We start from the raw sequence: 14,728 nt of genomic DNA on the forward strand, positions 1-14,728 counted from the left end.
AAGCTTCCTAGGACCGCGCGGGGAGTGGATTCGATATGGGTCATCATGGATCGATTGACCAAGAGCGCCCATTTTATTCCGATTCAGGAGAGCATCTCGGCCGAGAAGTTGGTCGACATCTATATCAGGGAGATAGTAGCGCGGCACGGGGTGCTAGTGTCAGTGATTTCAGACAGGGATGTGCGTTTTACTTCTAGGTTTTGGAAGAAGTTTCATGACGAGTTGGGTACTCGTCTGCATTTCAGCACCGATTTTCACCCGCAGACAGATGGTCAGAGCGAGCAGACCATCCAGACTCTTGAGGATATGTTGCGTGCGTGCGTGCTAGACTTTGGTGGTAGCTGGGATACCTATCTTCCTCTAGCTGAGTTCTCATACAACAACAACTACCATGCGAGTATTGATCGACCTCCCTTTGAGATGTTGTATGGGAGGAAGCGCAGGACCCCGATATGTTGGGGAGAGGTTGGCCAGAGGGTCATGGGGAGCACCGAAGTGGTGCTCAAGACGATCGAGAGGATTCAGCAGGTCCGTAGCAGGCTTCAAACTGCTCAGAGTCGGCAGAAGAGTTATGTCGACAAGCGCTGGCCAGACTTAGAGTTTCAGGTTGGAGACATGGCTCTCCTGAAGGTATCGCCTTGGAAAGGTGTCATCCGACTGAGGAAGCGGGGCAAGTTAGGCCCCAGGTACATTGGACCGTTCCGGGTATTAGCCCGGGTGGGTAAGGTGGCGTATATGTTGGATCTGCCAGCCGAACTCAGCCAGATCCACAACACTTTCCACGTCTCTCAGTTGTGGAAGTGTTTGGTGGACGACTCGGTAGTGGTGCCTTTGGAGGATATACAGGTCGATGACAACTTGAATTACATTGAGAGGCCAGTAGCAATCCTCGACCGGAAGTCGAAGGATTTGAGGAACAAGAGGGTGGAACTCGTGAAGGTGCAATGGCAGCACCGGAAGGGATCAGATTGGACTTGGGAGCCGGTGGAAGAGATGATGGAGCACTACCCCGAGCTGTTCCAGGAACGAGCAGCAAACTTCGAGGACGAAGTCTAAAATAAGTGGGGGAGATTTGTAGCACCTGGTTCTTGGTACGTATTTTTTTGCAATTAACTCTTTAATATTGCATTTTTGGCCTTGGACTCGGCGAGTTGAAGGACCAAATCGCCGAGTAGAAGCGGGATAAGATGCAGGGTCTAAGCTGTGGACTCGGCGAGTAGACCCTGTCTGGACAAAAACCCTAACCCGAGTGTTTGCACCCTATTTAAATGCTCTAACTCAGCCGCCCTTGTCCCTAACACTTCCAGAGAGCTGTAGAGTGAAACCCTAGCCCCCATATTGTTCTTGTGAGTGATTTTAGCTTTGTGAAGGAAGTTGGAGCTTAGAAGAAGAAGGAGGAGGTTGAAGAGTGCAAAAAGGGGAAGTAGATCTGAAATCTACACTGTGAGAAGCTTCCATCCAGGTAGAAAAGTCCCTAGCTTGATCACTAGTTCATTAGATCCCCTTTTGTCCCTAATTGGTGGTTTTCAAGCCCTAAAACCTCAAACTCGATGTATTTATGCTCTATGTTATGAAAGGACTTCAGATCTGGACCTTATGGACATCTTAGAAGTGTAAAGTCTCTGTGGTTGAAGTGATTAAGGTCCCTATTGAGTGTATGACCTCATAAAGAGCTTGGAATTGCCTTTTGGAGTTCATAGGGCCATGCATGCACATAAAGTTTGCAACTTTACGTGATAAGCATGCCCTAGGAACCTAGATCTATGGGTTGGAACCATTGCATGTCTCAGATTTGGTCTGTATGGGAGGAGGGTTGAAGGGACTCGGCGAGTTCTATGAAGATGGTCTTAGACTCGATGAGTTTGATGAACAACTCGGCGAGTTCTATGAAGATTGCCTGGAACTCGACAAGTTGTTCTTCAAACTCGGCGAGTCATATGAACTGTTACTGAGTTAAGAGGGGTTTAAGTGTAGAAGGTCCAACCCTTCGTAGCTGCACGTGGAATTAGCAATTTAACGTGTAGCAATAGTCCCAGAAATCCAAATCCTCAAGAAGGATGCTCTGGTGAGGATTTGGAAGCGAGTAGGAGATCGGCTCGTGCAACTCGGCGAGTTGTTCTCGAACTCGTCGAGTAGGATCGCGAGTTGGTCTAATCGTCCCAAGTATTGAGTTAAGGGCGACTCAGTGAGTGGGAAGAGGGACCTGATGAGTTAGTACCAAGATAGCAGGAGAGGGACTCGGTGAGTCTGTGCCATGACTCGGCGAGTCCAGTCAACTGGAAGTTGACTTTGACCAAGGAGTTGATATTGGACCACGGGTAGGTCAGTCATTTGACCTAAGGGTATTTATGAGTGACTAATCTATGTTTATGGATTTATATCCGGAGGATTATCGGTTCAGTAGTCAGACGTCTAGCAAACAGACTTTCAGCAGCTACTTTTCGAGGTGAGTTACCTTCCAGTAGCGGTGGGTCTACGGCCACAATGCCGGTCTACCAGTAGGAGTTGTATGTTAGATGATTGTCTTTGTGATATTCATATAGGTTTGCTACTACCTGATATGTTATGTGCTAGTATGATATGATGCTATGTGCTACTGACAGTAGGGGAGATAGTCCCCAGATTACCGGTCGCTGGGCCGAAGGGGCAGTCAAGCCCAACCATGCTAGATAGATTATGTGATATGTGTTATGTGGTAGTAGTAGTAGGGGGTGAAATAGTCCCCAGTGTCCGGTCGAGAGGACCGAAGGGGAGACCAGCACCTAGATATTCTATTCAGTGTCCGGTCGAGAGGACCGAAGGGTAGGCCAGCACCCAGATATGCTAGCCTCTATCCGGTCGAGAGGACCGAAGGGGTAGGTCGGGCACCCAGATATGCCTGACAATATATGTTCGTTATGTGATTATGATATGTGGTACAGTGGGGGAACTCACTAAGCTTTGTGCTTACAGTTTTCAGTTTTGGTTTCAGGTACCTCTTTAGCAAAGGGGAAGGAACTGGCGTGGTAGTGGCGCATCACACACACGCTTTTTTATTTCCGCACTAGGAGATATTCGGGGATTTGTACTCTGACATTATTATGTTTTACGATTCGGTTTTCAGATACGAGACATCTTTTTATTAAATGATATGATAGGATGATATTTTTTTACAAACATTTTGCAAATCACTTAATCAAAAATGAAATTTTTGGACGTGAAAATTGGGTCGTTACAGATTGGATTCCTAAAGACCTTGTGAGCCTAGCACCCCAAATTTGATGCCTCAATTGCTTCACACAACACCACGGCTCTTGGAATAACTTGAGAGAAGTACACTTGAGCACCAAATCGGCTATCCCTCACCCTTTTAGTCTTAGATGCCGATTTTGCTCCATATGAGGTTCGTTATATAGTGTGTCACGTGTAGGGTTAGACCATGTAAACCCTAATGTGCATGGCTTTTCATTTCCCCCATGATCCATGAGTTTTAACCTCCATGGAGCATACATGGAGCACCTAATGGGTCCTAGCCCAATCTAGTGAATTTTGGACCATAAGCCCACTATATAAGAATGAAAGATTTACATAATCAATCCCCATATATTTAATTAGTCTCTTTTGATCACATAATTAATTCCAAATTAATTCTCTATCAATACTAATTAAATAATATGATTTCATATTAATATATTAGAATATATTAACAAATCATAGGTGTCCTTATTCTAATTTTGTCTATCCAATTATTGAGATGCCATGCAACCCAAATGGACCATGCCAAGCCGGGTCAAGTACGTACTAACTATAGTTATGGACTTAGACACCTTATCCAACAAAATGTTCATAAGAGAAAAGGAGCTTGAGGGGTTCGAGCTAGAAGCGTTGTTGGAGCCAGACATTTGAAAAGAAAAGAGACAAAGTTTTGATTAGATAAGAAATCCTTAATATAACACCCAAATGAAATATTAAGGGTAGGACCCAACACTATAATTTATAATTCGAAAGTGGGATGCCATAATCCAATTGCAAATTATATGAAGGTAGGTAAATGACGATTTACCAATTCCACCGCGAAAAACGAAATGAACAATTAGGTTTTAAATGAAATGAAATCCCTAGATTCTTTTGATATTCATTAAACTTATCAATGACATGCTTAATCTCGATTATTCCCTTTAATTTTGTGACTGGGATACCGAGGATCACTAACAAAGTGTGAATAACCATGCTAATTAGCTTGGTACTCTCGAGTCATTTACCACCTAATCAATGTGCCAGTTAACCACACACGCTCCATTGATCTATGATAATTATCAAGCTACCCTTTGCCACCCTTGTTAGTCCAAGTTAGTGTGTCAGTTAACCACACACGCTCCACTAACGACTTTGACAAGGTGCAAAGTGCAATTTCATGGAATAGCATCATTTCACATTTTTCCTAAAGTAACTATGATTGGGAATTTACAAAAATAGTTAGTTAATTTATAATAATCATTATACTTATTAATGAGGAATTAATTTCCTATCCTATCCGTTCGGCTAACGGCCCTCCACTAGTCAAGAGTGCGGTGGGTAAGAGTGGATACCCAATGACGGTTATTTTATAGGTCGCTTCCTTAAACACCACTTATAGACCAACTTCGTGAATGAGACCTACTAACGGTAAGACTGACTCATCTAATACACATACATAAGTATTAAGCTTTTAATATTATAATAATATAAGGGTTGTATTTTAAAATTTTAAAACACTAGGGTTTTAGAAATTAATATTTCAAAATTAAAACTTATTAATCAAATTTGAAATTCCAAAACTTGAGGGCAAGTATTAAACTTTTCAAAAACTTCTAGATCAAATTTTAAAATAATTTAAATTAATCATATAAACTTATCTTTATCAAAATTTGACCTAATCCAATTTAATTGGTAAGATAAATACAAATCAAATTTTACAAATAATTAATTTATCACATAGTCTTGTAATTATCTTAAAATTTGACCATTATCTTTCAATTAGATGAGGATATGTTACCATATCAGAAAATCGGTTTTAATTAGTTAAAACAACTTATGGTAATTATCATTATCTATTTTAGGCTTAAAATCCAAAAATTCTACAATAAGACGAGTCAACTCATCGAGTCAGGCTTTGGACTCGTCGCGTTCCACATTGGACTCATCGAGTTTATCTGGCAGAGTCCAGATTTTGATTTCTTTCAGCTTTAAACAATTAACCATGGCATCAAATATAACAGAAAAACACCCTAAGCTCTGATACCACTGATGGGTTTTGTGCACTACAACATTCCTTTGGTGTACATGCAATCCTAATGCTTTGGATCTTGGTTTTTCTCAAGTTATACATGGAAATTATTATCCAAAGCATAAATCCTAATATGGCATACAATTTTTAAGATTTATAACTAAAACAAAGTTAGATGAATACCTTTTCCTTTTAGCTTGTAGATCTTGACCTTCAAGAGCTTAGTGTCTCAATTGTTGCACCTCTAATGAGTCACAAACACCAAGTAGCAATTGGAAGAATATGAGAGAGAGGGTGAGGCTCTAAAAATCGGCTAGGGTTCTTTTCTTAATGCATTGGCCGATTTCAAGGAGCCAAGGGGTTTCTTATATAGCCGAGCTGCTAGGTTTTCAGGTAAAACCCTAATCTAATTGCTTAAGCCTTAAGCAGTCCGGTAGATCCTTCCAAAAGGCCCCCTTTGGACGAAATCTATGTAGGCTACACATAGAATTTCGTCCACCCCTTCCTAGGGATCCATAAGCCCAACTTGCAACTATCAGATAGTTGCAATAGTAGTCCCCATAATTTAATCAGTCTCTTTTGATCACCAAATTAATTCAAAATTAATTTCTAATCAATACTAATTAAATAATATGATTTCTCAATTAATATATTATTCTTATAATATATTAGTAAATCACAATTAACCTCTTTGTCCATAATTCATCCTATCAAATTGCTATGGTGAAGGCAACCCAAAAGGACCATGCTACTATCAAGTCAAGTACATACCAATTATAGTTATGAGCTTAGACACCTAATCCAACAAACTCTTCATTACGTTTCTTGGTACAGTCATGGATAACAACAACTTGGAGCAGACATTGCAGGAAGGAAAGCTTTATCGATATGTAAATAATCTAATCGTTGCTCATCTATGAGACAACAATCTCAGTTAGGTATTGCCTTTTGCGGTCCGTTTTGTTCTTCATTCAATTGATTTTAGTTTTAGTTTCTCGACCCCTCTAATCCCTAGATTTCTAATCATCAAAAGCTAAATTTGGATAAATAAAAATCAGTGTTTTTTATAGGTGAGCTACTCATGTACAGGTGGACCCAAATGAGAAATTGATATAGATTATGCAACTACTTTATCACAAAAAAAGTTCATTATAGAAATTGTGATCCAATTTAATGTTGCTCACAAAAACTGAATACACACCAACAAAAATGCCTGGTGGAAGTTCTGTACCAATGGTCTATCGATAGATACTTTGGTATATTATCATTTTCTATTTTCTAAAGTTAATGATATTCCTTTTTTTTCATTTTTATGTTTTTGTTTGCAGATACCAAACCATTGCTTGGTAGAGCTTAAATTCAACATATGTTGTAAAAAAGGATCTATCCTTGGCTGCTATATGGAATCATGTGAATAAACTTACCATGTGCCATGTGTATATTACATTTTAGATTGGATCTGGTAAACTACCATTTATGTGCATTTCTTTATCATAAGGTTTTAATTTTTCCCTTTTCTAGGTTCCCTTTATGATGCTTTGTCTAAATCATACACATATCAAATTTTTACGTGAAAAGAAAATTGAGGAAAACACTGAAAAAGGTATTACTTTTTTATATGTGTTTATCATGTGTTTATTTATTTGATTAGTGATTTAGTTTGATTACGTGTTTATGTATTTTTCCAAATCATACGCACACTTTCTCGATTAGTGATTCAGTTTGATTATGTGTTTGTTTATTTGATTTGTTTGTTATTTGGCTAAATGATTAAGTAGGGATCAATTGATTTAAGTTGATGCAGGACAGATTTAGAAGAAGTGTTTGGGGGAACACTAAAATGAGGTATACATGCCATTACTTCAGGGGTAAAGTTGGAAGAATTAATGGAGTTTTAGAATAAAGCTAGTTGTAATATGTGATTCTTCATGTTCACCTCCTCCAAGCACATGAACAACATGAGAACCTGGATTGACATACTCTTCACTCCATTCAACAATTTCTGCAGCAATGAGGTCCATTTCTTTAATTTTAAGATTTTAATATTTACTAACTCTTTAACATTTTGGATTTTTGATTTGCTTATATTATTGTATAATATATGTGGTTTTGTATGCAGGCTTTATGTGCTATGTTGGTGGATAATAATGGTTAGGGTAAATTACATCAATCGTCCCTCGTGCATATGCCAGAAAGCGTGTTTAATCCCTATTTTCAAAAATTAACTCGGACCATCCCTCATGTTTATTGCAATTATTATAAAAATTAACCAGGCTTTATTATATTTAAATATAATAATTGCAATAAATATCACATAATATTTAAATATAATTGCAATAAATATAATAAAAAAATAATATCGATTTTATTAATGGACTAACCTTTTAATTTTAAAATTCCTAAATTAAAGTCTGATTAATTTCTTTGTTTATTTACCTAAATTATTTTTTTAATTTAAAAGAGAAAAAAAACACTTTGATTTAAATCATTCAATATTTTTCTCAATTTTCTTTTAAATTCAAACTTTTCAAATATTTAGACCTTCATATTTAACTTTTTTTTAAATAAACTCATATAATACAAGGGTCTCACAACTATTCCAAACTATATAAGTTCTAATATATTTTGTTGGTTTTAGGATTTAGGCTAGTTGGTATGGGCCAAAAACGACACTGAAAAAGGTGAGTTGGCTAGCCTCAAAGGCGTGGACGTGTTAGGAACACCATCCCATGTCTATGTTGTGTTAAGGTTCATTACTCTCTAAATGTATAAAATGGAACGCTTATATGACCATTGATGTCAAATTTTCATAACTAAACATGCATGAAAAGTATCAAAATTATAACCCAAAAATAAATCATGTTCATACATGTTCATAGGTGAACATGTAATAATGTTATAACTATCACATATGAACATTTATTCGGAAATGAAAATATATGAAAGTGTTACATCAAAAAACATTTATTCATAATTAAACATTTTTGCAAAAAGCAAAAAACTATTCATGTTCATACATGAATATCAAATGCAAGAATTCCACAATTCAAACTAAACCAACAACTAAAATCTATGCAGTATGCTTATGTTATTGTTACAAAAACGAAAAATTTAGTCATGTTCATACATACATATCAAATATTCATAAGTGAATTTGGTTTAATACATGGTTCATTGCTTTCAACTTCAAGTACAATGGATCATCCTTGCTTTGGAACCTTTTATCAAGCATAATCCTGGAATATTGCTAAATATGTTCTTAGGTCGTCGTATCCTCATAAACACAAGCTAAGCCCAAGACCAATAATGAGTCAGACACATTGAACAAGATGGAAAAAATGGATGAACATATCTAATCCACCACAGATTCTCATTTATCAAGTAAGCTGTCAGAAGACTAGAACGGAGGTGGAAAATTCCTTCAGTGCCACACATAAATGTGTAGCTCTATAAATGTTTCACTCACATCCCCCTAAATCACGATTCCAAAGATCACATCTAAGCTGTTGTCGACAACAATGGTTCATGTGGTGGTGATGACGATAGAGATAAGGAGTAATGGTGACAAAAGTCTTGTTTTTAGGGCTCTAATGGTATCAATGAACACCATATGGAAGAAAAGATTAATAGAAGGGGAGATGAGGTAGAACTAGCTCAATTTGAGAGTGATCAATTTTGGTGAGGGTAATGGTGACTAGAAGAAGGCGTGATCTCAATCTCATGATAGGGCTTTAAGTCAAACCTTTTTTTTGGAACGGTTATAGAAAAAATAGATAATTATATAAATGAGTTGAATTTTTTATTTAAATTAATTTTATTAAATAATATATATATGTAAAATATTTATATATCCTTTAATTTATTTTCTTTTGAGAACAAAGGGACACAATATTACTATGTTCCATTTTAATCTAAACTATTGATTGATCAATTTAAAGGCTAAAACAATGGTTCAATGGTTCTATACATTTCTCATGGTTCTACATTGATCCTTATATATATATATATATATATATATATATATATATATATATATATATATAATGAAAACAATCATCGGATTTGAGAACTTAAGACCAAATTTGGATCACTTATTTTAGTCTAAAGTGTGTATGCTTGAGAAGTTTATTTGTAGATTTAAGCAAGCATCGTATAGCAAGGAATCTGTTCCGACATGAGAAAGTCAAAGATTGTTGTCTTTTTAGAAGTAAAAATGAGTCTTGAGTACATGTCAAAGCTAGTGGGAGTGTCGTTTTCTTCATGGTATTGCATGTTGATGGCAATACTGCTCATAGGAAACATTGTCCCTAAGTTGCAAGGTGCAAAAGGTCGAGAATCATTTCTCTGTGATGGAGATGGTGAAGAGATATCGATACTTGTTCATTGGATCTAAAAGTATAGATTAAAAATATTTAATAGGATTAAGTCAAAGCACAATGTGTTGAAAGGTTTCAACATGGAAAATTCCAAGAAATGGATTGTTCATATGCATCGTAGCAAGGGGTTGAGTGAATCTCAAATTATTCTTTTCTAATCATGAATATGATAGGATGAGTTGAGTCCCATATGCTTTGGAAATACGATCAATCATGCATGTTATGGTTGGTGCTTATTTTGATGTCCCGGAACATCGTGAGATTGTATTAGAGTACTACTCTACTGAATCGTTAACATTTTGAGGTATTGAAAGGTATCAAGTAATGGTTACGTGTAGATAGTAGAGAACATGATTTAGAAGAGTTATAGTGACATGAATTTTAGAAATGACTAAATGGATGTTAATTTTAAGTTGTAGTTCGGTAAAATAAAAGATTTCATGTAGGAGATGGTGTTAGACTTAACTATATGAGTCGGAGTACAATAATGCATGTGAAGTACCAAGGAGTATACCTGGGCTAGAAATCTGCATTGTTGACCTTGGTGTTATTTTGAGTAACAATTTTCCATTAGAAGTATTATGTGGAAGTCCAGTTACATTGACTATTGATTCTTGAGATCAAAGAAGGTCAATGCATAGGAGGAAAATCCACTACATCCAAGAAAAGGGTTGATGATAGAGATCTAGTTGTGAAGTGAATATTCTTTTTGGTGATTCGTTCACAATTGTGATGACAAAAGCAAAACATGATATGCATGCTAAGAGCATTGACATGAGAAATATTGACAAGTTTGGTTCTTAAGTTGATTACCCTGAAACATTTATACAATCAGTAAATATGTAATTGTTATGGTGATTAAATAATACGGAATTATTTATATTCAAATAGTATGATGCCATAGAACAATTAGTTTATTATTGTGTTTCATTTTGCGTGTAACTTCCTGAATATTAATTTATTTTAAATACCAATCTCGGTCTTACTTCTGGGAGTAGGTACTGATTTAAGACTGTCATGGAATATTTATAGATTATCCATGGTGATTGGACATTGCATAGGGATTGCTGCAATATTCATGAGTACTTGGAAAATAGAGATTTAAGTATTGGTTAAACCCACACTTAGAGATTACTTCAAGAATTCAATCACAAGTAACTGTAAGATGATAAAGTCTTCTATTATTCAAATGGGGATATATAAGTCATAGTTTGCAAGTTTATTGTACATTGGTTTGCATCAACGCATCCGTAATTGGATGTCATAAAGTGTAATTCGATGTATGAAATGATATCGGGGTTATCTATCATTTATTTTCGACGCTTAGTTTTATCCTTAATTCATTAAATTATAATAATTAAGTATAAATCACATAATACTCAAATAATACATCTTATTATTTCAAAACAAATTACAAAGGTTGACCTAGACTATTACATCATCATTAATTCCTAGCCTAGAAACACAGGTGTTAAAATTTTCTCCCCCTTAGGATGATTCCGTCCTCGGAATCATACATCAGCAAACAAATGCAGATTACAACTCATCATGTCACTCTCCATTTCCTATGTGAGATTTGACCCATTCGAATACTTCCATCACACAAGCACTAAATCAACATCTTGCGTCGCAACGTCTTAGTCTCACGGTCAACAATTGCCTCCGGTTCCTCAATTAACCTCTTACTTTCATCCAACCCTAATTCAGAAATTGGAATGATGTCGGGAAATTCTCCCATGAACTTCCTCAAATAACACATGTGGAAGGTGTTATGAATACCTTCTAGTTCTTCTGGTAGTTCTAGTTTGTATGCTTGGTTCCCAATCCTCTGAAGAACTTTAAACGGTCCAAGAAACCTTGGACTCAATTTTCCCCACGACGAGACTTTAAGTAAAATCGAATCACCAACTTCGAATGATATCGGTTGTCTTTTCTTGTCAGCATAGCTCTTTTGACAATCTTGAGCTGCTAACATCCTTTCCCTAATCATTTTCAACTTTTTAGCAGTTTGATGGACTATTTCAGGTCCCATAAACTGCTTTTCCCCAGCTTCAAACCAACACGATGGTGTTCGACACTTTTCTCCATACAAGGCTTGATAAGGTGCCATCTTGATGCTTGAGTGGAAACTAATATTGTAGGAAAATTCTACCCGAGGTAAATGTTCATCCCAGTTACCTTGGAATTTTAGGGTACATGCTCTCAGCATATCCTCCAATGTTTGAATCGTTCGCTCGCTTTGACCATTAGTTTGTGGATGGTAAGCTGTACTTAAACATAATTTTGTACCCAATTCCTCTTGTAAACTTATCCAAAACCTTGACATGAAACGGTTATCGCAATCTGACACAATCGTCAGGGGAACACCATGAGCTTTCACTATCTCTTTCATGTAAACCTTTGCAAGCTTTTCCATAGACCACTTCTCATTAGCGGCTATGAAATGTGCACTTTTTGTGAACCGATCAATGACCACCCAAATCATGTCGTGACCATTCTGTGTTCTGGGAAGTTTAGTTACAAAATCCATAGTGATATCTTTCCATATTCCCATGGGTACAGGTAAAGGTTCTAAACTCCCATATGGTTTCTGATGTTGTTCCTTAACCCTCGCACATGTCACACACTCGGCCACATACTTCGCAACATCGAGCTTCTTCGTCGGCCACCGGTAATAGAGTTTCAGATCCCTATACATCTTTGTGCTGTCGAGATAAATTGAGTACTTGGTCTTGTAAGCTTCCTCCATCAGAAGATCTCTCAGTCTTCCTGTCTTAGGTACCCAAATCCTATCTTGGAATACCTTCAGTCCTTGACTGTTTATATCAAACACTAACGTTTTGCCCAAACATTCTTCCTTTTGGTCATCTTTCTATGAAGCTTCCTCTTGAGCTTTCTTTATACTTTCCATAATTTTCGAGACAACTTCAATTGTCAACGCTCTTGGCCTTTTCTTTTCAAGGTTTACCTTCCGACTGAGAGCATCAAAAACATCATTTGCTTTACCAGGGTGGTAAAGTATCTCGCAGTCATTGTCCTTGAGTAACTCTAGCCAGTGTCGTTGTCTCATGTTAAATTCCTTCTGATTAAAGAGATACTGAGGACTCTTATGATCAATGAAAAGTTTGCATTTTGTTCCATAGAGGTAATTCCTCCATATCTTTAGGACAAAAACTACCGCTGCCAACTCCAGATCGTGAGTGGGGTAGTTCTTTTCATGCTCTTTCAATTGTCGAGATGCATATGTTATCACCTTTTCTCTTTGAGTTAGAACATATCCCAACCTGACTCCTAATGCATCGCTATACACTGCGAAGTCTTCAACTCCATCGGGTAGAGAAAGAATCCATGCTTCACATAATTTCTTATTTAGCTTCTCGAATGCTTCCTTATGCTTCTCACTCCAAGCATAAGTAGTTCCCTTGTGGGTCAAAGCTGCCAATGGAGCAACTATCAAAGAAAAGCCTTAGATAAATCTTTGATAATATCCAGCTAATCCTAGAAAGCTTCGGATCTCCGTAGGACTCTTTGGTCGTTCCCACTTTGTTATAGCTTCAATCTTAGCTAGGCCAACCATAATCCCTTGTTGGTTAACTACATGACCCAAAAATTGGACTTCTTGAATCCAAAAATCACATTTGGAGAGCTTTTCATACAACTTCTCATTTTTTAATACTTCTAACACTTCTCGCAAGTGTCTGCCATGAGCCTCCTAGATTTTCGAGTAAATCAAAATGTCATCTATGAAAACTATCACAAATTTATCTAGGAATGGTTTGCAAACTCTGTTCATTAAATCCATGAAGGCTGCTGGAGCATTGGTTAGTCCAAAGAACATAACCAAAAACTCGTAGAGTCCATATCTTGTTCTAAATGCAGTCTTCTCAATATCCTGCTTTCCTACCTTTAGCTGATGATATCCTGACCTAAGATCGATCTTTGAGAAATAACCCGAACCTTGAAAATGATCAAACATGTCCTCAATCCTTTGCAACGGGTACTTGTTCTTTATTGTTGCCTTGTTCAACTCTCTGTAATCTATGCACATTCTCATGCTCCCATCTTTCTTCTTCATGAATAACACCGAAGCTCCCCAGGGTGATGAACTAGGTCTAATTAAACCATTGTCCAAACTCTCCTGAAATTGCGTCATAAGCTCCTTCATCTCTGTTAGTGCTATCGACTTGGGGCTTTTTCTATCGGTGTTGTTCTTGGTAACAAGTCTATTCTAAACTCCACTTGTCTAACAGGGGGAAATCCAGAAAGATTTTCGGGAAAAACTTCCGGATATTCACACACCAGTGGTATACTTTGCATATCCTTTTTCCCCTTCATAACATCGATCACGAATGCCAAGTATGAGGTGCATCCTTTATATAAACATTTTCTGGCTTTCATTAGGGAAATGATTCCAGAATTTACTCTACGCTTATATCCATATACCATAAACGATTCCTTTCCAGGAAGGTTTACGCTTACTATCTTTTTCTTGCATAGTATTTCGTCATTATTGGCACTAAGCCAATCCATCCCCAGAACGATGTTGAAAACATTTAACTTGATGGGTAACAACTTTTCTTGGAATTCATTTCCATTTAGTTCAATGATAATGTTCTTAATATAATCACTAATAGGTATGAATTTGCCACTAGAAACTTCTACAATTAGGGCATCATATAGCTTTTCTATAGGCAATGCTTGTCTTTTACCAATTTTATGTGATATGAAGGAGTAATTTACTCCGGAATCAAACAAAAAATTGGCAGGCAATCCTTTCACAAGAAAGGTACCTAAAGCGACATCCGTTGCATCCTTTACGGCTTCCAGTGTCATTTGGAAAGCTCTGGCTTTTGGCTTTGGTGGGAGATTAGGCTTCATGGCCACTATCTTCTTCGGGCAATCCTTCAAAATGTGCCCTTCTTCGTGGCATCCATAGCACACCCTTTTGTTGGTTGTGCACTCGCTGGCGTAGTCCCCTTACTTTCCATATTTAAAACAAGTGACCTCCTCGCCACTTTTCCTAACATGTTTCTTCTTACATTTATCACAACATTTTTCTTCGTCTCTTCTTCCTCTCGAATCAGATTTCGAGAATATAATTTTCTTA

The 14,728-nt window shown here is 37.1% G+C and overlaps 1 protein-coding gene across 1 annotated transcript; it reads right to left on the reverse strand.

Annotated features, from left to right (window-relative positions):
* Positions 1-13,797: 13,797 nt before the first annotated feature.
* On the reverse strand, positions 13,798-14,499 carry LOC145095963 (uncharacterized). The gene is made up of 2 exons (XM_079033762.1): positions 14,065-14,499; positions 13,798-13,950 (listed from the first exon to the last, which is right to left on the reverse strand). Exons 1-2 carry the CDS (start codon positions 14,497-14,499, stop codon positions 13,798-13,800), a joined length of 588 nt encoding a protein of 195 aa, XP_078889888.1.
* Between the last annotated feature and the right edge of the window lie 229 nt (positions 14,500-14,728).

Source organism: Lactuca serriola, chromosome 3, assembly GCF_051521515.1.
Source record: "Lactuca serriola cultivar US96UC23 chromosome 3, Lser_US96UC23_V15, whole genome shotgun sequence".
NCBI lineage: Eukaryota > Viridiplantae > Streptophyta > Magnoliopsida > Asterales > Asteraceae > Lactuca > Lactuca serriola.